This window comes from Tenrec ecaudatus, chromosome 9 (assembly GCF_050624435.1).
Source record: "Tenrec ecaudatus isolate mTenEca1 chromosome 9, mTenEca1.hap1, whole genome shotgun sequence".
Lineage (NCBI taxonomy): Eukaryota > Metazoa > Chordata > Mammalia > Afrosoricida > Tenrecidae > Tenrec > Tenrec ecaudatus.
The window spans coordinates 91,509,485-91,536,929 of record NC_134538.1 but is presented as its reverse complement, the minus strand read 5'-3'; the positions used below and the strand labels follow the sequence as shown (position 1 = coordinate 91,536,929).

The window sequence follows — 27,445 nt, the reverse complement described above, 5'->3', positions numbered from 1 at the left end:
AGCTTGTGAATGAGCGTAACACAGTCTCCGAGAATGAGGCTTTGCTGTCTGCATTGGTAAGGGAAAGTGGCTGGGCTATATCATTAAATGAAAAGCAGGCTAATGAGTTACTGAAGTTCTTTGTCTGTCTACTGTCTGTGAAACGTGCCTATCTTCAATAACACTGTTATTGATATTGATTCCCATAACATTTAGAATACTGCCCGGGCGACTCAGTAATGCATTGAACTATTTGATTTTGTTCTATGAACATGTATCATTTTTTAATATGAAAAAATTTTCAGCAGGGAAAATGGTCCACAATGCTGCCATGAGCTCTGAGAGTAACAGTGTCAGGTTAAATAACGGAATGGATATGTTCAGCCAGACATCGCAGAGTGTGAAGAAATTGTGCATCTTATCACTTGGTCTGGCACTCCGTGTTTTAACTTCCTTTAGCTATGTGAACCTTCACCTTCTCATTCATGTGGTGACCGTGTTTTCAGAAGGATTTGCTTTTCACAGTAGGTCCTTCCCTGGCGTTCATCTGATGATGCCATACAGACCAATACAATTGAGCAGTGGCAAGATTCGTTTAAAAATAAGGATGCTTTTGCCCCATCTTAATGTGATTAAGTGCATTCATTTATTGAATGAATATGAGTATATTAATGTTCTTTAAAAAGTCAAGATACAAATTTTACTTCATAGGCTATTTTGTGCTTACTTGAACCTGGTTTCATCTTTCTAATCAATGGGAAAGATGAGCGTGATGTGCGATGTGTACACTGGGGTTGGTCCTCCCATTCTGGGGTCCCTAGAGCCTGGCGCTTGGTTGCTCTCACTCCCTCCTTCTCTGGGACTGGATAGCAACTGCCGTTTCGATGCAGTGACCATGGGAAGTCAAGTGGACTGGTTTGGTGCCAGTTCTATCACTTGCTCATGATGCAAATATTTGGAGTATCACGTAACCGCTCTGCAGCACGATAATCCCTCAACCATGGAGACGAGAGAGTGAATATTAATTACCCTACCCATCTCAGAGTGGGAGAATCACGTCATTAGCAGCAAAGTACTGTTCAACGTTGTTCTGTAAACAGTATCACTGCTTTCAATATGAAACCATTCTCAACAGGAGAATTTAGGCCACAATATCTCCACAGGCTCTGAAAGCAAAAAGTGTCAGATTAAATAAACGAATGGATGTGTAAAACAGCGCAGAGTTTGAAGAAATTGTACATCTGATCACTTGCTCTAGCATTCCTGTTAATGTTTTTACTTTTCTTAGTGCATGCGAACTCAATGCCCGTAGCTTTTCTTTTGTGCAAAGTAATATTCGAGTCTGCAGGGCTCTGATAGTGATCACAGTCCCTGGGAAATCTCAGAGATGCTCTTAAGAGAAAGTAGCTGTTGTAGATAGTGCAAACACAAGGTGAAACATTTCTGTGTCCTGACTCTACCTGGGAGAGAATTCCCTTACTTCACATCTCTCCTATCTTCTCACCAGACCTAGTGGTAAATAAACTGCATTATTTAAAAAAAAAATGCCAAGGCTGAGTCTTAATATTTGAAGGCGAATGTTCAAGAACTTGAAAACGTCTTTCCTCAAAAGTCATCTCCCTTGGAAAACGCTCGTCGTCTGTGAACTCAGAAAAATACATGTTGAGGGTCAAAAGCTTAACATTGACTCTTCCCCAAGTGTCCTACAAAAAAATCTAGTCTGATTTGAAGCAAATACATGGGTCAACCCAAAAAGTGAAGGGAAAAAAATGAAACAATGTATTTCAGAATACATGGGGCTTATTATGTGACTTAATCTTGTTTTGTGTTGTCAAATGTGAATTGTTTATGTATGGCTTTCCCACGAGTGCAGTCTAGGTCGGTGTCTAGAACGTCACAGCAAGAGGATTTACAAGAAAGGAACTGTGCTTGTTAAGATTGTTTTCCTTAGTGTCCGATCTCTAATTGAACGTGTGTGTGTGTGCTTTCAGTGAGTAATACATATGCTTTGCCTGTGACCTACTAGCCATGGAGACACATGGTGAGTTTCCTGCTTTGGCCCTTCGCTTTACAGACATGCTTTCTTTTGTTTGACCCACAGCTTCTCCTCTTCCTTAAAGCCTTTTCTGAGACAGAGCAGACAAAGTTGGCCATGCTGTCAGGGATCCTGCTGGGCAACGGCAACCTTCCTGCCACCATCCTCACCAGTCTCTTCACCGACAGCTTAGTCAAGGAAGGTAATGGTACTCGCATGTCCTGCCTGTCAGCTAGAACAAGAACAGTAAAGCCACAGAAAGTTAGAGAAATGCTGGTAGCTCTCCCCCGGGCTACCTACCCATTCTCCACATGCAGAAATAGAGGTGTGAGTGTAGCTAGTCCTTCACGCACTAAAGGAGTGTGGAAGAGTATCGTTTGGAAGCCGAACCCACCACCCTTGCATTGATTCCAACTCATGGTGAGTCTGCAGCACAGGCTGGAACGGCCGCTCGGTTTCCCAGAAGCAGACTGCTCCGTCTAATTCCCGGAGAGAAGCTTGCAGTTGGGATCATCGACTTTTTGGTTAGGTGAAAGTGCTTTAACCACGGAACTAGCAGGGCTTTTCTGACATGGTTCATAGAAAGGTAGGAAAAAGAAATAGGCGCATCTACACACAGACATATAAAATGTAGTAACATTAAAACCTTAGACATAAGATTCCAGTGTCCTGGAAGTGATCTGATCCAAATCGTTTGTCTCAAATTCGACACTATCAGAGCCGTCTGTGACAGCAAATCGTCAGTGTGCAGAACTGTTATAGGCTTCAGAACCCTGATGGCACAGTGAGTTATACCTTGACCTGCTAGCCGTAAGGTCAACAGTTCAAAACCATCAGCCACTCCTCAGGAGAAAAACGAGGCTTTCTCCTCCCACAAAGAGTTATCGTCTCATTGATTGACCAGGGAAGTTCTACCTTGTTCAATAGGGTCAATATTAGTCCTAATAGGCGTGATGGTAGCGAGTTTGAGTTTTCAGCTTGTTAAGGGTTTTGTAGAACATTTAACCTTTTTGCCCCCAGACACTAAGTGCCAGTCTGCAATGCTGCCCCTTCCTGGTAACAAAAATGTCTCTTCTCATTTTCCATCGCCCCTAAGAAGTATGCTTGTTTCACAGATTGGGACTCGCTCTATAAATGGGTACCTCTATGAAACTTTTGCTCAGAGAGTCACTTTTAACCCATTTGGAACATTAGTCATTATCTCGGATTTAGAATCCAATGGCAACAGCATCCAACAAAGGTCTTACATGAACGTTTGCAGCCTAAAGTGATTGACAGGCACCCATGTGATGATTTACCCATAAGATAAAGCAAACGTGTTTTCTCTTAGGAAGATAATGATATTCAAATTGTAAAGCAACACAAAACATGGAATTTTTTTCCCTTAAAAATAAGTGAAAAGAGCTTTTATTAGAGTATCTTTCTTCTGGGAAGTTGGAATGTTTCCTCCTACATACAGGGAGGCCTTATTCATGCCTGTGGTCAAAGGGACTATAGTTTTCTTATAGCTAAGAGAGGAAAAAAATTAAATCTGGAGTCAAAGGGCAGTACTTAGAGATTCTGCGCAGCCCGTTACTGAAATAGCACACATTGATGGCATTCTAGACAGGGCGTTGTTAACCTTACCACACTTTAGCATACCTTCCTGAAGAAAACTCCTAAGACAGCACACGGCTTGCTTACATTATTCGTCATTTTAACCCTCGAGAAAACAAGGTAGACTATAACTTTTAAACAAAATGCATTAGATCATCTGAGGTCTGACGGAAAATACTTGCCCTTCTGGTTGTATTAAAAACCTAGGTGATGACTGGAACAGCCTTTGAAATATTTAAAAATGAAACGGCCTCAGGGTCAGAAAGACGAACAAGCAGACGTGGTAACGAGATGAATGCTGTTACATTGTGGGGATTGCAGTCACTGCCACAAACTACAGGGCACATGGATTGCTGGATGGAAAACCAATCCGCACTGCAAACTTGTCTCCAAATCACAACCAGTCAGACATGAGATGGATAGGCACGTGATAGAGCAAATATTTCAAAACAGTAACAGTTTCAGGATCTGGTTGGTTAGTGTGTGAGCGTTCACTGTTCTATTTATTCGACTTTGGGGTATTAAAGGGAACGGAACGCGAGATGCTTTGATGAGGAAGTGGCCTCTTGGGAATTATATGGTTTTTCTTTATCTTCCACCATCTTTAGGAAATAGAGATATCAACTGCTTCTAACTAGGAGAGGATTAAGAAATGACAATTTTTCCTCAACCACCAATTTCACAAACGGTCAAGGAGTTAGAATCTTCCCAGGTAGTAGATGCGTGGACTCTCAGAGATTTCCCAGACCTCCGCTAAAAAAAGTTTTGCTGCAAAGTTTAAATCTAGATTTTGTCCTCCTAATTTCAAGCATGCTTTATTTCTCTACTCTTAGTTGCAAAACAGAATCCAGCCATAATCATTATTTTCATTTTAATTATTTAAGTTAACTACATTCTTCATCCCTAATTCCTGATGGCAATAATTTTGATCTAAATCACATTTAAATTAGGTTCACTAAAAAAGAGGACCTGACGCAGGGGGCTTGGGTGGAGAACAAATGCTTTGAGAATGATTGGGGCAGGGAATGTGCGGATGTGCTTTATACAATTGATGTATGTATATGTATGGATTGTGATAAGAGTTGTATGAGCCACTAATAAAATATTTTAAAAAATTAGGTTCACTATGGAATTGATCAAATCACCTTTAAATTTTAAATTGATATGTTAGATTAAATTATATAGATAAATCCAAATTTACAGGGATTTTATGATATTTTAAAATCCATATAAAAAGTTGATCACATACAATTTTTGTCACTTATTGTGTATGTTGATTGTAACCTGTATTGTTTACCCAGTGTCTCTGCTAGCCAAGTGGGGGTGCAAATCAGGTAATTTTGGCGCATGTATAAATGATCAGTTGACCAATTTTACTGACAAGTATCTGGAAGATTTGACTCAAACTTGCTTACATAGCAATAAATACAAAATTATGTCATGTTTCAGGTTATCCTAGTTATCCCATGCAGGACATAAGGCTATATCACAGAAACACCACAAGTACTTAGATTTAACCACCATAAATGTGCTTTCTCAAGTTTAGAGGGTAAAAGCCAGGGTTCAGGGTACCAACTCCAGGGGAAGAAGGCTTTCGATGTGGGCTCTGAAGGTCCTTGTCTTTTCTGAACTTCTCCTGGGAAATCTTTGTGTGGCTTAACATCTTTCTCCCTACCACTATGCTTCAAAACCCCAAATCAAACTCGCTGTCACAGAGTCAGTTCCACTTCATTATCACTCTAAAGGAACAGAGCAGAAATGCCCACTGTGGATTTCCAAGGACATAAACCTTTATGGGAGCAGAGAGCCTCAATTTTTGCCCTAGGAGCAGCTGGAGGGTGTGATACCTTAATTAATATTCTCTATTTGATCTCTGGGTTCTAATACCCATTGCAGTGGCTGCAGAGAACTCAGATAAAATTCATGATTAAAGGTTTAATATGGAAGTCAACAAGGGGTAACACCAGTTGAGAAATGCTCAGGATTGAGTTGCTTATCAGGCCCTATTACAAGCACTCAGCTGTACTTGCTCCATGGTTTGGGAAGGCCTTCCTCTGCCCTGTGCTCTGGCTCCTGGCTCCTGGCTCTGCTGCTGCTCCTCTGATGTTCTGGCTGTCTTCTGAACCAAGGAGGTTCACTGTGAAGGCATCTCAAGTCCAGAGGATGTGCTGCGCTCTTTACTCTGACTGGTATGAGGTCCTTCCTTCTCAGAAGACTCATTTTATACTCAGCGGGATGGCATTGCAGGGAATCCTGTTCACAGTTACTCACTAGTGAATCCTATCAGTATCTTACCCCACTTTCTTACGAGACCCACGTGGGAAAAGGTCGTTTGCTGGGGGTAGAGACTTTGAGTAGCAGAGCCACATTAATGCATTGCCCCTGAAATGGATATGAACCACTAACCGTGTGGTGAGCAGCCCCGCACATAGCCCCTTAGCTCTGTTTACTGTCTCACTGGTATCAAATCTCTTCCTAAGAATTTAAATCTTTGCGGGATCAATGAGCTTCATCTTTCTCCCACACAGAGTCTGGTGACTTTGAACTGCTAACCTTAGGGTTAGAAGCCCAAAATAACTCACTGATCTCTTTTATATTCCTAAAGAGTTACACCCTACACTAATCCTGTCCCATAACAAAGACAGTCCATTCTCCAATGGCATTATAGCCACAGGCATCGATTTGCAACAGTTCAATCCATAATAGTTGGTAAGCAATAATATCATTTAGGTCTCATTTTTTCCCATCACCGTTAGCCTCTATTAAGGATGGTTACCATAGGCATTAAGCATGACTTCCAGGCACCAGTATGTCTCCTTGTGTAGTCAAAGGGATATGCTTAAGTCAACAGAGCTGTGCCCTTTGATTTTCCGAGACTAACTGTTTACGGGAGTAGAAAGCCCCATTTTTCTCCCGAAGAGCAACTGATGGTTGTGAAGTGCTGGCCTTGCTGCTAGCAGCCCACCTCCTAAGCACTGCAGTATCAGGGGCTGCTGCAACCAAGCAGAGAGACTTTTGCATGGGCTTCCAAGGGCCGCAGCCTTGGAAACTGTGTGGATCAGGTCCACTGTGCACGCATAGGATCACCGTGAGTGGGGACAGAGCGGAGGACAGCGGGCGTGGTTTTCAGTAGACCAACGCCAGCAAGGAAGCCTTCAAATGAGAAGGAACTCAGCGTAGCATGTCAACTGTACTTTAAACTATGTTAAACAAAGGCGGCAACATGGAGACATGTGAGGTGATTACATCTGTACTTCTGATTACTTGTATTTGGAAGCAACTCAAAATCTAAAAGATTGAATGGTTAGCTGAATAGTTTTGACAGATAGAATAGTTTCTTGATTAATGGAGGTACTTCAATAAACCTCTTTAAACAAAAGCAAACAAACCAGGGAAAAGTTAAACTTGAAGCATCCTTAGTAATTTTAAAGCTTAACTCCAAGCATTTTTTAAGGGTTGATTTTTTTTTCAATAAGTGAAAACTGTGAAGAAACTAATGCACGTTCATCTATCATTGTAGGAAATGGTAGGGAGACCATATCCGATCTCCTCTGGCTTTCCTTTTCCCAGAATTTACTCTATTCTGACACTGACTCTTCTCCCCCACTGCCCCCTACGTGTATGCTGGGTTCAAAAAGCCATTGCCATGACCACACAATATTCAGCGTTAAAGGGGTTTATTCGGAGGAGTTAACAGATTACCACAAGACAGACTTAGTGAACAGTAAAGATGCAGCCATTGGTCCACAGCAATACCTCTCCTCAGCCAACAGCCAAATTCCTCTCTGGTCCTCAGCCTCTCAACCACGTGGTCCCTTGGCCTCTGCCTCCATGTGCCGGAAGCCAGCCCCCTGCTCGGCCTCACAGCCGCTTGGTCTCAGTGCTGCTCCTCTGGTCTGTCTCCTGATCTGGCCATGGCCTCGGGTGCATCACTTTGGATGGGCTACACTGGAAATCCCACTAGTCCTGGGATTTCTCTTTCTGCTCCTGCTTCAAAATTAGCTCATCCTTATAGCCATGTGGTTGGTACACTAAAACTGACCGCTCCCCTCTATTAGTGTTACTCAGACTCTGTTTCCATAGCCTCTGTTTCAACTCACGTTGGGTGGGAGTTACCGAGCTGGAAAACAAGAGCCGTGTTAGGAAATGACACTCAACCATGATAACATGATAACTCTTATTCTTTTACTGGAATTACCATCAAAACATTAATGTGCTGTATAAATTACCAAGGGCACATTGGGAGGGGGGAGCGGGAAGGGAGGGGAAAAAAAAAGAGGACCTGATGCAAAGGGCTTAAGTGGAGAGAGAATGCTTTGAGAATGATTGGGGCAGGGAATGTGCGGATGTGCTTTATATAATTGATGTATGTATATGTATGGATTGTGATAAGAATTGTATGAGCCCCTAATAAAATGTAAAAATAAATAAATGAATGAAAAAAATTAATGTGCATATGTTGACGTGTTGGTTTTGTGGTGCCTTAGAATCTGTATTATAAACCTGAAATATTTGTGTTTTGAATTGGTTGTTGATTAAGGTAAAACAAAACAAAACAAAAAAACATTTATAATTAGGCCAAGTTTGAATAGTCGGGAAGTTCAACTTTGAAAAATAGTTTAATTTTTTAATGAAACTTTTCTCTGTTGAGTAACGAAAACATTTGAACTTTCCCTAGAGCACTAGCCCTTCCTTTGTCAAATCCTTTAACCATTTGCCTGTTTCAGGAAACAAAGTAAAAAATGTTGCCTTATGCATCGTCACCTGTAATTTTGCTTCGCAGAAATGAACTCTCTCTCTTATTTCAAACAGGCATTGCGGCCTCATTTGCTGTCAAGCTTTTCAAAGCATGGATGGCAGAAAAAGATGCCAACTCTGTTACCTCTTCTTTGAGAAAAGCCAACATAGACAAGAGGCTGCTTGTAAGTGTTACCTGGACCAACACTTGGATGTTTGATGCTTTTGCCAAAGCTTTGGTGGTACTTGCTAGGTAACACGACCAAAACACCCAGGCCTGTGTTGGCGTAGAGGAGCATTGCTTTGATTTCTGCCCAGTTGGCAGATAGAAGTGAATTCTGGTAGAATGTTTGCTGTGTAAACGAATGGCAGTGCTAACCTTGAAGAATCACAGGAAATAGGAGACTCTCCTATAGGAGAACCGGCAAGAAATTAACAATGGAAACAAGTGAAGTGTGTCATAAAACAAAAGGGGGGAGAGTGCTGTGGAGAGAAAATAAAGTGAAGGAGAGCCAGTGTTGTCAGTGCGGGAGGCAACGGCCAGTGAGCAGCGGAGACCTCTCTGATCAGATGGTATTTGTGTAAAGACATAAAAGAGTGAGGAAATTAGCCACGTACATTTCTAGAAGAAGCATATTCCAGGCAAAGGAAGAGCAGATGTGTAGGCTGTGAGACAGGAGACCTTGAGTGTGGGGACATTAAGGAGAGTAAGGGAGAGGGCGATCAACTCAGTAAGGTAGCAGAACTACATCATTGAAGGTCTGTAACCTTTATTCTGGATGATTTGAGAAGCTTTGGAAAGATTTTCTGCCGACTGTACGTAATGCGATGTTAGGTTTTAACAGTTACTGTGGCTGTGAAATTGGAAATAGACTATGCAGCAATGACAGGAAGAGAAGAAAAGAAACTATGGGAGAGATTATGGAAACTTATAACCAGGCGTTTCTAACAAATAAAAACCATCTATCCACTAAGTCAGAGAAAGTCAAAATAATTTAAGCAGACTACCTCAATTTCATCTCGACAATTCTCTCTAAGAACTTTGGAGATAGTCTATTCGTAAGCCGCAAACACTATGGATCTGCCGGCTAAAGCGCCCTGCTGACAGATGATTGCACACTTGGGCGCTAACAGAAAGGGCAGTTGTGTGAACCCTGGCAGCTCCACAGAACCCTGGAGGTGCAGCGGGCTGTCTGTCGGGCTGCCAGCCTCTTAAAAGTCAGCCGCACCCAGGACAATGACGAGGCGCTCTGCTTCTGCAAACAGTTAGCCTCAAGCCCACCAGGGCAGTTCCACCCTGCTTCAGAGGGCTGCGCTCCGTCAGAACTGACAGCTCCAAGGGGAAAAGGCCTGGAGTCTGCCTCTTAAGAGGGACATCCTGGGAAACCCCACAGAGCAGCCCTGCTCCTTTCCTTGGGATCGGATCCCCACAACGTGTTGAATGACGTGGCTCATAAAGGAACTTTAGGTCAAACTTTTCAGACACAATCTTCCTAACTAGAATGTTGAGTGGAGTAAGCATTTCATGAAAATAAATGTTTCACAAAGAAACTCAGTGAAATTATATGAGCTTTCTGCCCCTCACACCCAGAGGATCATTTGAGGAATACCACAGAGATCAGTAGCCAAATTTCCGCTTGATGTAATATTTGCTCTAACATGCATATTGTTTGATAGCTGCTCTCACCAAACCTATTCTGACATTTTGAAAATATTACTCAACTTGGGGAATATCAGATGAAATATATCGACTATTAAAGTGCGGGTCATGAGGTTGACTCTCTGGCTGTGTCCCTAGGCAAACCCAATTCAAAGCGTTCTTCCAGGATTTTTATTGGGGCCACACAGCCACGGCCTGTGTCTGTACAAGTCTAATAAGTATAAAAAGAAGTATGGAGCTATTTTTTAGACTGTGACCCAAAAATGTGAGAGCTGAGAAAGTTCCTAATTTCTTAGGTGGGTGTCGAATTTTTCATGTTTGGAACATGACTAAGTGTTACTGAGACTCTGCCAGGCTGTGCAGGGTGCCATGAGCATGAGGTGAAAATATGGGAGCAGTCGGAGCATGTTGTTCTTCCTTCTGCTCCCATGAGAATTATGTCATAAATGAAAGAGTTGCCAGGCTGGGTTTCGATTAGATATCTGCTAGAAATGTCACTGACAGCCACCGTCATTAACCTATCTAGCACACTCTTTTGACTTCTATGCTGGTGTTTTGGGATACGAGCGGTTTTCCTCAAATCATTTCAGCACGTCACTAAAACGGATTTTTGTCTATGAACTCACAATGACGGAAAGAGTGTGATTGTCTAATTATTTAATTATGTTCTTGTCCGTTACAAGAAAACCATTCAAATAGTGTTCAAAGTTATCTGGACATTTGTCTTGGATGAAGCAACTTCTGTGTTTACACAGGCTCTTCTTGATTAAAATCCCAGAACAAGGGACTAACGATGCAAAGACGAGGGGAGCCTGGTTTACCCACAGTGCTTACCACCCCTGCCCTTGCTTGGGAGCACTACCTACTGTTTAAGGAGACTTAGCAAAGGCCGAAGGAAAAATTCAAGTGATTTATTCTTTTGTAAACCAGTCCTTGTTCGTTTCTCAGTAGGAAATATTCTAAGTGCTATTTTAATATGAAAGCAGTGCCCTTTATGCTTGCAGGCATTTATATAGATTGTCTTCCAACTGTCATCTTTAACCCACTTGTCTCTCCCAGGAACTCTTTCCAGTTAACAGACAGAGCGTGGATCATTTTGCTAAATACTTCACTGATGCAGGGCTGAAGGAGCTTTCCGACTTCCTTCGAGTCCAGCAGTCCCTGGGCACTCGGAAGGAGCTGCAGAAGGAGCTCCAGGAGCGTCTTTCCCAGGAGTGCCCGATCAAGGAGGTAGGCAGACAACACTGAAGCACTCTGGGATAGGGAGAAATACACGGGACTGGAGCACAAGCCTCTGCTCCCGGTTACTGAGTGTGATAGACTTCATCTTCTTGTTCCCACCATTTAAATTAGCTCAGTGGTAAAGTATTGTCTCAGAACCTCCCATTTTACTTTATTCTAGAAGTTCATACGAAAATAGTGTACGAGGCTCCTCTGATGATCAAACTATTTCATCTGACAAATAGATTTGCCCGTGGTCAAAATGCTCCACTATGGGCTTCAGTTTGTTACAGATTTAGTGACCTGGCCAAGCATTTGGCTTGTGCTTGCCATCAGCACTGGATATTTTGTGCATCAAGGGCCTTGCAGAGATGTGTTTTTATTGTTTCTTTTCATTCACTCGAAGAAGAAACGCTTGAAGGATTTTGAATTCCTAACATGAGAAAGGACCAAGTGGACTATTCACTTCTTTGCTCCTACCCACAAGGTTGTATATCCACCTATAGATTTATTAGTCGTCAACCTATACATTGATGACAGTATTGTGTTTTGGGGGTTTTTTGTATGTTTTGGTAGACATACCTGAAGAAAACTTCTTATCAAACATTTTTTTTTAAAGCAAAAGGAAATATTTACTCGACAATCTAAAAACGAAATTATAGCCTCCTTTCCTTTTGCTGGTGCCTTAGTGACTTAGTGGTTACTCTTTGGGCTGTGATCCCCAAGGTCGGCAGTTTGAATCTACCAGTTGCTCCCAGGGAGACAGATGGGACTTTTCACTCCCCTAGGAGTGACAGTGTTGCGAATTTATCATTCTACCCTGTCCTACAGGGTTGCTATGAGTCAGCATTGACTGGATGCCAGTGAGTTTGATTTTTTTCTTTTGCTGCTTATTCCTAAATTCCTGACCCTCTCCGCCTGCAGGGCACTTCCTGTGGTTTTAAGCTGGAGAATTCTAGACTTAGACTGTCCGGCACAAATAATCCAGTCTCCTGACCTTAAAGTCAGAAGGGTAAATTCCAGTGGCAGCAACTGGCATGTCTTCTGGTGCCTGGAAAACATTTTGATGCTTGTGGATAGGGAGAGATCACACCTGCTTTCAGAAGCTCCTGGGCCCACTGCTGACAGTCCAACAACCCAAACCTTCAACAAAGAAAACTGCATTTTTTTAAAACTAGGAAAATAGGAAGGGGAAAAAGAAGCTGCACTGCTGACAGAGGGGTATTCTTGAAATCGTATACTATGGTTTTTAATCACTTATGAATATGTAACACCTATATGTACGCAGTTCAAAGAGAAAAGGCATTCCAAACAAACATGATACATAAGACACTATTAAGTTGGGGGATGGGGTAGAGGTAGGGAGTCTGACATAAACTCCATCTGTCAGGTTTTAGGATGGATTTGTTTAAATCCTAAGGAGAAAGAAACTGTCTGAGTATTGCTGAATGACTTATGTATCAAATTTTTAAAATTTATTTTACATTTTACTTTTTTAAAATAGATTCTTACTGAGGGTGAGGGCTGGGGGATCATCAAAGTGACAAGTCAAGCATGAGTTTCAGGAAAGCGCTTTTACACACTCGAGATATTAAGTTGAAGAAGGGAGATAAAAATTCACAGCTCTGTTGTCTTCTTTAAACCCCAAGAAAATCAAACTGGTTCAAAAATCCCTACTCTGCTAGGGCCCATAGAATAACTCCTAGGAAACAAGATTCTTCCGTGCTCCCCGTTCGTTATCCAAGAGGTCCTAAGCAGAGCTAAGTGTATTCATTTTAAAAATAAAATAAGCCTGCTTTGAGAACAAGCCATTGTGTGTGTTCCCTGCAATCTGAGCATACAGGCCTGGACGGATGGCCGGCACTGAGCAGACGAGTGACCCCCTCCGATGCAGTGAGTGAGGAGGGCCCCGTCTGCCTGTGACTCTCTGACCCCTTGTTTCCCTAACGATTAGGTGGTGCTCTATATCAAAGAGGAAATGAAGAGGAATGACCTTCCGGAAACAGCAGTGATCGGACTCCTTTGGACCTGCGTAATGAATGCTGTTGAGTGGAACAAGAAGGAGGAGCTTGTTGCGGAGCAAGCCCTGAAGCACCTGAAGGTAAGAGGACCAGCTCTGAAGGGCCGGAGAAATGGCTTCCTGCTCCAGCCCCCCCACACACTCTGGCCAAAGTTCTATTTCGTGCATTTTTTCTTTTCAAATTTGCCACCACTCAAAATATTTCAGATGTGAAAGCCTCTGAACTCTCTAGAGATACATTCTTGTTTTAAAAACTATCTCAGAAAACCTACAGAAGAGTCTTAAACAGCCTTAAAGGTGATAGAAAACGTAATCCATCCTTTTGCTCTCTATGAAAATGATGCTTACTGATCTTTTTTTTAAGTGAAACAAAAGTTGACATTAGGATTAGAAAAATATCTGAACAGTGGAAAAAATCAAACGATTGTGTAAAAGGTATATATTTTTTCCGCATGGAAGTCTAGTGTTTAGCTTTTATGAATTTTCGCATGTCCCTCTGTTGAAACAAAGGGATGACTTGGATCCTTCAGAGTGTACTCTTGAATTGGAGAGTCAAGACGAGTTGGAATAAACAGCTTGCAGTGTTTGTAAGACTAGAGTAGCGACTGAACTGTGCAGGTAACATTGATCAGGGAATGCTCCGAGGGGAGAGGTAAGGTTTGAACTGAGCAAGTCTTGGAAGACAACCGGTAGGCAGCCATGTGTGGGAAACTTTGGGACAACGGGAGCAAAGGAAGAAAAGCCTGAGGCTGATGTGTGGAAGTCACACCCCGCCGACGCCACAGACCCACAGCAACGTGACTCCACTCCTGTCTCGTTTCCACAGTGCCCACTGGACTGGCAGACAGCGTCCGTCTTCGAGAGCGTCACAATCTCTCTTTAGTGGTTGCAAGAGAAACCTGTTAAGACGCCAGATAGAAAGAATTGATTTTTAGTAGGCGCAATAATAAGAAGATGATCTCAATAGTGAATGTTTTATCATCAAACCTACGGTCGTGTTCGCTTCCCTCCACACGCAGCGTGGTGTTAAAGCCCTGTTCCAATTCTTTTCTAGCAATATGCTCCGCTGCTGGCTGTCTTCAGCTCTCAAGGTCAATCGGAGCTGATTCTCCTCCAGAAGGTTCAAGAATACTGTTACGACAACATCCACTTTATGAAAGCCTTCCAAAAGATCGTGGTTCTCTTTTATAAAGGTATACCTTGTTCCCCCACTGTTTTTCTATGTCTCGTTGAAGCGCTTTGGAAGCCAAGCAGGGGGTGATGCAGAGGGTACTATTGGGGGACTAGAAAAGATGTTAATCTTTGCAAATTTGAGGAAGCCATGTCACATAGAGAGGGCAGAAAACACCAAATAAATATGTCTTCAGGTGCCATTCTAATTATGTAAAATAATTGAGTCTGATTTTGAATTGTAGAGATTTTTTTATAATGATGGTGATCAAAATCCTATAAATGTATGCTCAGACCTTTTCACGTATCATAAAATTGAGTTTTACTGAAATAATTAACCTTTTTACTTGATATTTATGCTTGACCCAGCCTTTTTCTGTTTTTCCAAGAAAATGGCTATTTTTAGGTTTTCACATGTACTCTCCTTTCATTGCATTTGTGAAGAATATGTTGCCATGGCAACTACCACTGCTTTCAATAGGTGTATGCTATCAGCTTGTAGCTCGGCTGGTTTTTGTCCTAGGTTTGTGTAGTTCTGCGAAGGGAGAGAGGAGCACATGGGGGTGGTACATTTTGAACATCTATGAGTTAGCTTATTTGAAGGTAAACAGCATGATATCAGACAAACTAAAGTATATATTAATGATAGTTGTGTTTATGAAAATGATGAAGCATGCAAAAAGAATTTTATTTCCCTTATATGTGTTTTTAAGTTTATATATTTTGAATAAAACTGTGGGATGTAAACATCTATATTATTAATTTTTAGTTCTTTTTAAAATGTCTAATAACATCTCAAGGGATTTGCATTGACTTTCTGGATTCTTCATACATATTAATACTGCCCACAAGTTTGTTGTTGTTTTATGTTTATGTTTAAGCTCTTCCCCAATGTCAGAGAGGTTACTTTATTTTTTCAAATCATTTTATTGGGGCCACATTTGTACATTTGTTGCCATCATCATTCTCAAAACATTTGCCTTCTACTTGAGCCCTTGGTATCAGCTCTTCAGTTTTTACCTCCCTCCCCACCTTCTGTCCTGCACGAATCCTTGATAATCTATAAATTATTATTACTTTTCATGTCTTACACTGTCCGACGTCTCCTTTCACCCACTTTTCTTACAGTTCTCAAAACAGTCCATATATCAAATGTATCAAGCATATTTGTACACATGTTGCCATCATTTCCAAAAGCCCTCGGTATAAGGGCTTTTCCCCCTACCCCCCCCCCACACTCTCATGAATCCTTGATCCATTATATATTGTTATTATCATTTAGCTTCTTACACTCTCCGTTGTCTCCCTTCACCCGCATTTCTGTTATTTGTCCCCTTCAGGAGGGTGGTGGTGGCGGCGCCTATATATCCAACCCTTTCTCCCCCTCCCCCATGATAGCGCTGTTCTCACTACTGTTCCTGAGGGGTTTGTCTGTCCTGAATTCCATGTGTTGAGAGCTCTTATCTGTACCAGTGTGTCCTCCAGTCTAGCAAGAATTGTAAGGTAGAACTAGATCACCGTTGGGGGGGTGGGGGGCGGCGGGGAGGAAGCATTCAGGAACCAGAGGAATGATGTGTGATTCATTATTGCTATACTACACTTTGGTTGACTTATGCCTTCCTTAATAACCCTTCTGTGAGGAGATGTCCAGTTGTCTTCAGATGGGCTTTGGGTCTCCACTCCAACCTCCCTCGTTCCCATGGATACAGTTGTTTGTTTTGGATCTTTTGATAACTGATCTCGTTGATACCTCATGATCACACAGGCTGGTGTGCTTCTTCATGTGACTTGCTTGCTTCCCTGCTAGATGGCTGCTTGTTTAACTTCAGGCCTTTAAGACCCCAGATGCTATATCTTTTGATAGCCAGGCACCATGCCTTCTCTTCAACACATTTGCTTATGTACTATTTTGTTTTTAGTGATCAATCCTGTACACAAGTTTTGAATAGTATTTACATTTTCAGGGTATGAAGTACTTAGAACTAATGTTTATATTAGTGGGAAGATATAATAGCTTCTAAGTCCTACTTGAATATAATAATTTTTTTCCTTTGGCTAAATTTGAATTAGGTTTTCTTGGGAATGGTCATGAGACTTCAATGTCTTAAAACTCAAACTCACTGCCATTGAATTGATCCCAGCTTAGAGTGACCTTCTAGGCCAGGGTAGAACTATGCCTGTGGGTTTCTGAGACTAAATCGTTAAGAGAGTAGAAAGACTCATCTTTCATCTTTCTCCCATGGAGCAACTGGTGGTTTGAAACTGCTGACCTTGTGGTTAGCAGCCCAGTGTGTAACTCACTATACAACCGGGGCTCCTTGTCCTTTAGGACTTGCCAAATGATACCAAAAGTGAGTGATCAGAACCAAACCTAAAGGTTGTATTGCCAGGGTGCAGAGGGTACCCAGGAGTGAAAAATGAGAATAAGGTGGAAAGCCAGTGGCCATTCTACCCACATTAGCCGGCACTGGCTCCATTTGTAAGGTGGTAGAGAGACCTGTGGAACAAGGGCCACATTTGCTGGGTAATTGTGGATTGTCAACTTTATTCACAACAAACTAGTGGGCAAATACACATTTTACTTTAGTAAATATACCAACCAAACTGTTTTTGTTTTTTATTTTTGTTTTTCAACAAACCTTCTTCAGGAACTTAGCTTTGAGACATAGTTATTTGAAACTCATTTTGGGTAGTACTCACTGTCATTATGAGGAGTTTACCCAAAAGGAAATAAATCCCATTTATTGGTAAAATGTGGCATATGAAATATCATAATCCTTCTCAAATTCTCGTTCTGACCGTTCATTCCAGCCTCCTTCTCTTTTGTGCTTATTATTACCATGGGCAGGGCACAAAACTCGCTGCGGCGGATTTGTATTTACTATTTGTCAGCTCAAATGCCAGGGACACCGACTTGAAATTATTAAATACCCAGGAATAGGCTATAGGAAGTTGGGTTTGTTGGTTTTTTGTTGTTGTTGTTTAAACATCAGTGTATCCTTACGTTATTGATAACTGGGTAATCCGTTTTAAATAATGCAAAATTAGCAAGGCCTGTTTCAAGTTATGAGCAGGCTTGAGGAAACTGGAAAAGTACGTATTAACAACAGTTTGGGGGGGTTGAATAAATATTGGAAATGAATTTTTTAAATGGGAATCTAACGTACACTACTAAGGTTTTTTAAAAAAAATTTTAAATCATTCATTTTATTGGGGGCTCGTACAACTTGTATCACAATCCATACATGCATTCATTGTGTCAAACACATTTGTTGCCATCATCATTCTCAAAACATTTGCTTTCTGCTTGAGCCCTTGAGAGCAGCTCCTCATTTTCCCCCTCCCTCCACTAAGGTTTTAACTCTTAATATTTATTTGGATGAAAGTTTTTTCCACAGAATTGTAAGTGCTCTGTTTTTCTGGAAGAAATAATTACTTGTTTTCTCTTGAGAATATGAAATCCCCATGGGACGGTGTTCCATGCCACTACGAAGGTCATTACTATGTTTACCTTCTTTTCTTTCTTTATCTTTCTTTCTTTTTCAATGCTGGCTTTTACCTTCACCTTATTTTGTCCAACACACATTTTTTTGCGGTGGGAAACATGGTTGTGTGTGTTTCTAAGGACTTGGGTATTCTTGTTCTGCAGTTAATAAGCCTGGGAAGACTTGATGTTGTTCAGCTCCATCGAGTGAGCTCAGCCCATAGCGACCCTGTGCACAACAGAAGGAAACGCTCACGCTCCTTTGGCTGCTGCCTCACAAGTGTGGCTGTGCCCGAGCCCACTGACGCAGCCTCTGTGTCAGTCCTTCCTGTGGACGGCCTCTCTTCCTTTGCTTGCCCTCCACTTTCCCAAGCGGGATGGACTTCTCCAGGGAGAACGATTTGATGAGCAGTGTGCATTTTAATGCACTGCTTTTGGAACTTCAGTTTGCATGAGATCAACCGGAGAGCTTGTTAAAACTAGGAAACTCCCCAGAGATTCTGATTGAGCAGGTCTGGGAATGGTCCTGAGATTTTGCATTTCTAACAAGCTGCCATGCCAGGCGGTGCTATCGCTGTCAGTCCCAACTCACTTGTCTAAAGGCTATGGGATGCCATTCACAAGTTCTGTGCATTACAGTAACATATACAATCCTAGGGGTCTTCAAAAAGTTAATGAAGGATGCATATTTTGGAGGAGGAAAAAGGACATACATATTGTCTTTTATTTTTATGTATACCAAAATGAGCTTATACTAACTTGTAATATATCTGAACTAGTTCTAAGAGGCAGAAAGAAAGTAAGACATCAGTTTGAAGGGGAGCACGCGTTCTGCTCGGTGCATACCTCTTAAACAGGTACCCACAGCCTGTCCCCTACAGGCAAGTGTAAAGCCCTCCGTGGAAATTTTAAAGAAATGGAAACAAGGTCCTGGGGCATTTGGGAAGAATTGTACCAAGATAGGAAACCTGGCGTTCCTGGTACAATCCTGAAGAAAAGGCACGAGCCGAGCAATGGCTCCCGAGAGATAGCTGTCCACTCAAAGCAAAACCAGGTGGCTCACGAACAGAGGGCACGACAGCAGTGGCTGAGATGTGCGAGGTCCTTTACCTGTTCATTTTCTGGAGGGCCAAAGCACTACATTATCTACGTATTACGAGAATAATTTGGGGAAGTAAAAGCAACCTGTGAAGACTTCACCAGAGAGTCCTCCTCTACCACCATAGGCTCCTGCTCACTGCTCTCATCAAACAAGAGGACTTTGTGGGAGTGTGCACGGGCAAACAGTAGGCACCTTACAGTCTTGATTTGCCTCTCTCTGGCCTCATTGTTGTTTTCTAACCTTAAGAAAACATCTTTAGAAGGTGCCCATTTTTCTTGTTAATGATATTAAACAAACAAAAAAAAAGATGGTATTGATATAGTTAAATTCCCAGGATCCACAGTTCTTTAAAGATGGCTTATAAAAGTATCTTGAATTCGATGGAATATATATTGAAAAATAAATTATATATATATTTTTCTTTTTCTCTCTTAATTCCATTCCCCACAAACACTTTGAAGGCCTCTCAAAATTCACAGTAGTCCCAAATCACTGGTCAAGAGGATATTGGATGCCATTCACAAATCCATTCATAAACCTGTGGATTTTAGTAATATGTGAAATAGGGGGTCTTCAAAAAGTTCTAGGGCAATCAATATTATGACAGATTCATACTATGTATATTATTTAAAATATTTAACCTTATACTTTTAAAATATTATGATAGATTTGTAATATGTATATTATAAAAATATTTAACCTTATACTTGTTAATTCCCTTTATATATAAAAATTTCAGAAGTAAAAAAATTTCACAAGTATCAGATAGCATTTTGTTTGCATCTTTTACATAATGGTGTTGATCTCTTGCTTATTTTAAGGAATGTCTTATTCCTTAAAATAGGTGTTTAAAAGTGTAATGGGCAAATATTTTATAATTTCACTTAAATATTTAAAATAGGCAAATGCATAGAGACAGAGTTTATTAGTGTCCCGGGGCGGGGAAAGAGGGTTATTCCTAGTTGAGTACTGAGTTTCCACTTGATGGGATGGAATCTTTTGAAATGAGTTATGATAATGTCTGTACACCGTGGTGATGTGATGGTCAAAGTGGAGATTTTAATGTCACATGCTGAGCACTTTGCCGTGAGCTGTTTGGTTGTTTTTTAATTGCAACTGCTTTATTTGATCAGAGTCTCTTTAGAAATCCAATCTTTAAATATCTACAAATGGATAGCTGAACATCATACCACTAGCCTACTGTACACTGCGGTTGTGTTAGCTGTTGCTTGTGATCCCTTCGGTTCCCGCTCACGGGGACCCAGAACGAAGTATTTCCCAGTCCTGTGCCCGCATCGTGATGATCGTGTTTGAGCCCAGTGGTGCAGCCCTGTGCTCACAATGATGCGGGTCTTCCTCTTTTTAGGTGACTCTCTACTGAGCCTTATGTCCTTCTCCAGGGATTAGTCCCTTCTGAAAACATGCCCAACATATAAGAGGCAACATCTCGGCATTCTTGCTTCTGAGGAACGTTCTGGATAGACTTCTTCCAAGACAGATTTATGCCTTCTTTCAGCAGTCTACAATATACCAAGTATTCACCAACACCATAATTCAAAACTGTCAGTTCTTCCTTCTTCTTTATTCCTTGCCTAGCTTTCTTTTGTATGTGATGCAGTTAAAATACTCTGGTTTGGGTGAGCACCTTAGTCCTCAACGTGACATCTTGGCTTTGTAACACTTTCTTCTTCTTCTTCTTTTTTTTTTGTAGTTAGTTCAAGGATTGTTTGTTGGTCTTTAGGAGTGTTTTCCAGTCCAGTCTGTTAGGGCACCATGCCCTGGCACTGAAGTCCACCTTCAGCATTTCCTGGGGACCTCGCCACTCCATTCCCTTGCTGTTTTGTTGCACCCCCTTAGTGTTTTGCCTCGATGTGGCGGTATCGGATCGGGCGCAATTCCCACACTGTGTCTCTGGAGTAGTCCCCTGTAGGGCGATGGGTCAGTGAGGGGTGTCATATCTCATAGTGGGGCTGGCCATGTGGTTATCTCTGTGGACTGGACTGGCTGCTCTAATTGGGAACATCTTCCTCAAGGCTGCTTTGTAACACTTTCCCTATGTCCAGCACTAATCCACAAAGTCCTCCTCCATCTCACAAAACATGCAATGATGCCAACTACCGGAACGTGTAAGCATCTAGCACTGGCAGGGGTCTCCACGCGGCTGCTCCAGCACCCAGGGCTGCATCAGGTTAGGTCCATGTGGCTTCTTAGGGATGTCTTTCAGAAGTGAGCCTTGCAAGCTAAAGCAGGGAACTGACTAAGTCAGCTGCACCTGGTTGAAAGCCAGAGACCTGAGAACTGAAAAAGGGAGGCTCACTGAACCATTTATCCCTCCTCCCTTTAATTAACCCACATGCACTTATCGGCCAGGTTGGCACAATAAACTAACTACCTTGGTTCATATTGCTAACATATGTACACTACCACTTCCTCCACAAGCAGAATATTCTAGGTGCAACTCATCATAACTCAAATAACTTCAAAAGTTGGGGCCTATGCATCTTACCACAATAAGATGATGAAAACAAAATAAGTATAGTGGAAACCATTGCTCCTGGACCACTTTCCTCTGCTTCACCTCCCTCCCATTTCTGTAGCTTAAGGATGAGTCGTCATCAACTTGACGACCGTGAGAAGGATAAACGTGTCCTTTCAACAAACTTAATTATTTAAGTGAATACCACTGTGGAGAGAATTTTTGCAACTTTTATTTAAATGACAATGCAGTAAAAATAATAAAATTAGATACACTGTTTTTTAATAATGGAAGCAAAGTGTCCATCACCGTGAAGATCACTTTCTGAATTAATATTTAGAGCCTGGTTGGGTGTGTCTTGTGTAACAGAAACAAAACTCACCACCATTATGTTGATTCTGAATCATATTTCTGGCCCGTATGAAAAAAAAACTGTAACACGAGCTTCTTATTCATCTTCTAAAAAGAAAGGAGTGTCCTTTTGACCTTATTTTTCTCACATAATTGGGATACATTATTTTTGTCTTTCTTCTTTATGGGGTATTTCTAATAAAAACACTCAATTCCCTAAGTTCCAAGTGATATAGCCATACACTGAAATACATACATTATCTAAAGCTTTGCAATTTTCAAATTCCGTTTACAGTCTATTGTTTTTGAGCCCTTCTTGGTGAGATTTTAAATCAGAACTCTACACATTGAGAATTTAATTTTTATTTTTAATACAATGGATGAGAAGAAGTGAAATGAAGAAAAGGAGAGTCTTGGGACATAAATGTTTGACCACAGATCTTGGTGTTGGTTACATATTCTAATCTAAGGACATGCTGAAGTGCAGTGGTAGAAACTAGAAATATTTATTTCCGGACACCAGAAATGTGATCTCATTAATGCGTTGGGTATTTATTACCACCCCGGATTCTTAAGTATGAAGAATCCAACTTTGCAGGTGCGTGGCAGTCCGTAACCGTCTGTCGACAGTGCATTTGAAGGACTCTCCCTGTCAGTCAGTGCCCTTTTTCCCAAGGACTCTAGTTGACAGGCATTTCAGTAATTGCGTGGCAGCCTCTTTCCACCTCCTTGGGGCAATAAAACTCAGAAATGAGCTCTCCACCTTCACAAGGAGAGTCGCAGATTCAAAGAGCGAAACTAGCATTAAGCAGCTTTGCAGAGTGCCCTGGGCACTGCCCAGCCCACTGCGGAACGGAGAAAAATGGAAATCCCACTCAAAATGGGTGGCACGTTTCTCAGATTCTTATTGTTTTATAATAAGAATTCGATAGTGTGTGCATATTAATTTATACACATTATAAATCTACATGTCAGTTCTATGGGCTCAAAGCTGTCTTACTTAGATCAGGGCATGAGAGAAGCAGTGTGGGAATTGTTGATTATTGAATCACAGCTCTATATATCCCAGGGATAGAAATGTCTAATTTATAAATAGATCATTTGGAAATTATGTAAAGGTGCTTTTAAAATCCCTGTTTCAGGTAATTCGCATTGTGAAAACATTCCTGTCTGTGGCTTGCACACTCACCCAGGCTGTTTCCTGATATCTCACTTATCTCAGGCTGAAGGCCACACACCCGCCCTCGCCTCCTTTGTGAAAGGTGGCCTTTGATAACAAAAAGCTGATAAGGTCTCTCCTCACTTTGAGCAGAGAATGAGGAACTGAAAAGAGGAAAAAACAAAATACAGAAGTTAAGAATAATCCTAAAGTACTCGTTCTTGAGTCTAACTTTAGTGTGCAGACCTTGTAAGCAAATACATCGGGGTCTCCTCTTTATTTTGCAAAATGCGGTGTACTTGATGATAAAAATTAAACAAACTTTCTTATATTTTCTAAAATCAGGCATGTCAAGTTTTAGTCAATTCTACCTGCTCCATTTAATGTAGGATCCTTTTCCAAGAATCAGTTATTTTTTTCAAGTAAGAAAAGAAAACATGGTTTTGGTTAGGAAGAGGTCAGTGCTGTTTATATGGAAACTACTGAAAATGATATAAATTATATATGTATATCGTGCTAGAAAGGCTGCAGAAAATTGGAACCCTCATACTCATTACGGGTGAGATTGTAAAGATATGTACAACCACTGCAATAAAATTTCCATATAATCCAGCAATTTTCCTAGTCAGTATCGATCCTATAGAAACAAGAGTCACCACATAAACAGACAATGCGCGGTGCCGCACTGTTCACAAAAGCAAGAAGGTGGAAGCAACCTAATGGCTGTCAGTGGAAGAATGAACAAAGAAGCTCGGGGCGCACACAGTAGGAGATTATGCATAGCTCCAAACAGTGATGGAGCCACAAAGCACCTCCTGGCCTGCCTAGATCAAGAGAACCTTATGCCGAGTGGACTGAGCCAATCACAAAAGGACAACTATTACATGCGATCACGATGAAAAAGAGGGTCAAACACAACAAGATAAAAACTTTCATACCGAAGGGAACAGATTTTGGAGGTTGTCAAGGGAAGGAAGGGGCGTAGTAGAATGCTGATGGGTGATGATGTGGATGAAATAGGAGAGTGACCCACCAGGAGAAGAGAAATCAGAAAACCTCCAGAAGAAGAGAAATAATATTGGTGGTTTGTTGGAGAGTTGAAACTGTTCAATATAAAGTTGATCCTCTGGAATATAACCCCCCCTCCCACCTAATTTATAATACAAAAAAAGACAGTACTATATTACCCCAGTTTTATGAATTTTCTCATGGATTTGTCAGTGTTTGTAATAGTGGGCAGGCATTGCAGAATATTTTTATATATATATAATCTTTGATATCTCACTTATTTTCATATTCCCTTTCCTATTTGTAATATTCAAATTTTAATTGAGAGTATTTAGGAACAATAGTTGAATTTAGAGTTTGCGTTAACAGATTTCTCTCTTTTTGAACCTGTAGAAAGTCTATTGCGTGTCAGCTTTGACCTTAATATAGTACAAGGAAAACGTTGTACTGTGAGTCAAGATAGTGTGCTGTTGGATTTCCAGTAGATAGAGAGAGGTATAGAACTCTAGCTGGCAAAACTCTTGGTCCCACAGGACAACCAGGAAACTATATTTATCGCTTAGAACTATCAACTTTTTTCACCTTTTCTCTTAAAAAAGAAAATCTCTTAAAAACCAATCATTTGAGAATTCTATTTAATCAAGATATGGTTTGTTCAACACTAAGGGTTCTGAATCCTGGAATTACTGATTCACTTGCAAATTTACAAAATGACCCATTCTCTACCACCGAATTAGCAAGTCTCCATTGTGAAGCTAGAGGCTTACATGATATGGTGCTTGGTGAGATTTCTAGCACTATCTTCGTCACCAAACTCCGTTTACTGAGCTACACACTAAAATACAGCAGTGGGCTGCATGGAATTGATTGTTCCTGTTTTGAAGTTCCAGATGTGAATGTCTTTTATATTAGCACCTTTGATAATAAGGAGAATTTAACTATAAATTATGTATTAATTTTGAAATATTTCATCTCCAATTTTAGCCGATGTCCTGAGTGAAGAAGCGATATTGAAATGGTACAAAGAAGCACACGTGGCCAAAGGCAAAAGCGTTTTTCTTGACCAGATGAAGAAATTTGTTGAGTGGCTACAAAACGCAGAAGAAGGTGTGGACCACAGGGCAGTCACCTTGCAGATCATTTCTTACTGTGCTACCTGTTGGAGGGGACTTTTCTGTCCAGCATTTCTCTATAGGCAGCCCCTGTCTGAGCTCAAAGTAACGACATGTTTTGCATCATGAGAAAAAAATAAATAAGCCTTAAATTCTTCCCCCCTATGAAGGACAAAGAGGAGACATTATCAATAAAGGGGAAGGGAAAGAAAAGGGTATTTGGCATGATCACGTATGATAGGATCGTGCCGAAGTTTCTTTTAGCAGCTGAATGGTGTGTAAAATGGAACACAAGGCAAAAGCATAAAGAATGGATGAGAAGAGTCCAACCAGTAATTAAAAGTACATTTTAGGTGCTCCACAGGAATGTTTTAATTTCTTAGTAGTCTAAGGAAGCTTCAAATAGTTCGTGGAACTATTCCTCTCTCTCTTAATTGCAATTCTTCCACGAGCTTTCTGACACCCCCCCTCCCCCCCACACACACAGAGATGTCCCTGGTACATTTTAGAAAGGCTGAGTGTCTTGAGAAGCTCAGGGAGCACTCATGTGTCGTCTGTTCTCGTGTCTCGTAGCTAGTACATGCACACAGGATTAAGGTGCCGTTGTGGGTGGGGAAGTCAATTTGTAAAATTATTATTAGAAACTGTTTCATGCCTGGGAAAAAGAACTTTAAACTCCTCCCTCTCTCTCTCTCTCTCCCCCTAGAATCCGAATCGGAAGGTGAGGAGAATTAGATGCTCCACCAAGCACAATACCGAAGTTGCCACCTAACCCTGATTGGGAATGCTGAACCACTGGGAAGAGAAATTTGGCTTCTGTTTTCACAAAGGGAAAAATAAAATAGGATAGGCTTCCCTTGTGCTGAGGGGGGACTGGTTTTGTTTTTGCTTTGTTTTCTAAATGGCGCCCTGAGGCATCGATGCTATCCTTGGGACTACCTCGCACTCCTTGTCTGCTAACTCAAAGCCATTTAACGAGGAGTCAGGTAGGAATCTGAGATGAAAATACTTCACAGACTCCTCTTTTTTAGTGTTTTTTTTCAGGTACTATGTGGTAAATGCCCACTGGTGTCTATTACAGGGCCACTTTGGTAGTGTGTATCTGCTCGTGTATGTGATTTGACCGACCAGTTTTTTAAAATAAATGGCTTTTTAAAAATCTGGGCATATATTCTCTGAGTTTTTACTTCTTGACCCTGCCTGAATTCTTACTCAATGTTATACGTCCTTTGACCTCAAAAGTACTGACTAGAAAAAAAATGAAAAACACTCATTGAAAAACACCAGCTAATTTGATGAGTGCTGACTTAGCTGATTTGGGATATAATAGCAGGCATAGTCCCTAAACTGAAGAAGTTTATATTTGAGAAATCATATTTAAAGTTAAAATTGAATGTTGCTTTCCATTTAAAAGAAAACATTTGTATCTCAGATTTAAAATATGCAAGAGAGTTTGGGCTCTATTTTAGGGAAGCAATAAAAACTATCGAAGACCATATTTCACTTGGCCCCACCCTTTCCAAAAGAGATCTAGAAAAGCATGGATATGTCCAAGGTCTGGAGAATCTGCAGCTAAGATAGGGATACAAGCCATGCCTTCAGAACTCTTAGTCGTGTTCCCCTCCCCCTATATTTCATCTCAATGCCTTAGAAATTATTTACAAGGTGGAATTATACATTTCTCCATCGCAAGAATTTTTAAAGCTAGTCCTTTTGAGTAACTATCTGGAAGTTGTATTTTCTAGCTTGAATTGGAAAAACTTTAAACTATTAATACTATGGTATTTGTGATAATGTAAAACTAGCTCTTCTACCCATTTTTGGCATTAAAATGTGGCGACAACGATCAACATGTGAAAGACAACTATCCATTGATGCACCACTTTCACGTCTGGAAACCATTTCACAAGTGCCCGTCCCTTGTGCAATGATCAGCATGTTGGTGATGTCACGGGTGTTGTGGAATGAATTCTGTTCCCCAAACGTTGTGTCTTTAATTCTAACCTTTCTGCCTGTGGTTATAAACTCATGTGGGGACGGGTTGTCTTTGGTGTGTTACTGAGGGAACATGGCTAGACAGTGTGCCTTGAGTCAGTCTCTTTTGAGACAGAGAAGAAATTAAATTAGTGAGGGAAGCAGAGATGAGGAAGAAGGACGTCAAGCTACGGGATGAGCACTCGGGAACAGAAACTGAAAGAGAGAACTTTCCCCAAAGTCAACAGAAAGGAAGTCTCCCCTGGGCTGGCACCCTGGAGGCGGAGTTTTAAACCTCAGAACATGAAATTCTGGAACTTCAGAATTCAGCTCTTACCATGAGTTCAGTGATTCAGGAAAT

At 41.2% G+C, this 27,445-nt stretch overlaps 1 protein-coding gene across 3 annotated transcripts in view; it reads left to right on the top strand.

The window, feature by feature from the left end:
* The window catches only part of BZW2 (basic leucine zipper and W2 domains 2), a 66,630-nt gene extending 40,359 nt beyond the window's left edge, over nt 1-26,271 (top strand). For all 3 annotated transcript variants that reach the window (XM_075558339.1, XM_075558341.1, XM_075558340.1), the window contains 7 exons: nt 2,081-2,216; nt 8,423-8,532; nt 11,067-11,237; nt 13,183-13,329; nt 14,303-14,441; nt 24,983-25,105; nt 25,817-26,271. In XM_075558339.1, the coding sequence (XP_075414454.1) occupies nt 2,081-2,216; nt 8,423-8,532; nt 11,067-11,237; nt 13,183-13,329; nt 14,303-14,441; nt 24,983-25,105; nt 25,817-25,845 (855 nt within the window). In that variant the 3' untranslated portion in view covers nt 25,846-26,271. The remainder of the gene's footprint in view (nt 1-2,080; nt 2,217-8,422; nt 8,533-11,066; nt 11,238-13,182; nt 13,330-14,302; nt 14,442-24,982; nt 25,106-25,816) is intronic.
* The last annotated feature ends 1,174 nt before the right edge of the window (nt 26,272-27,445 follow it).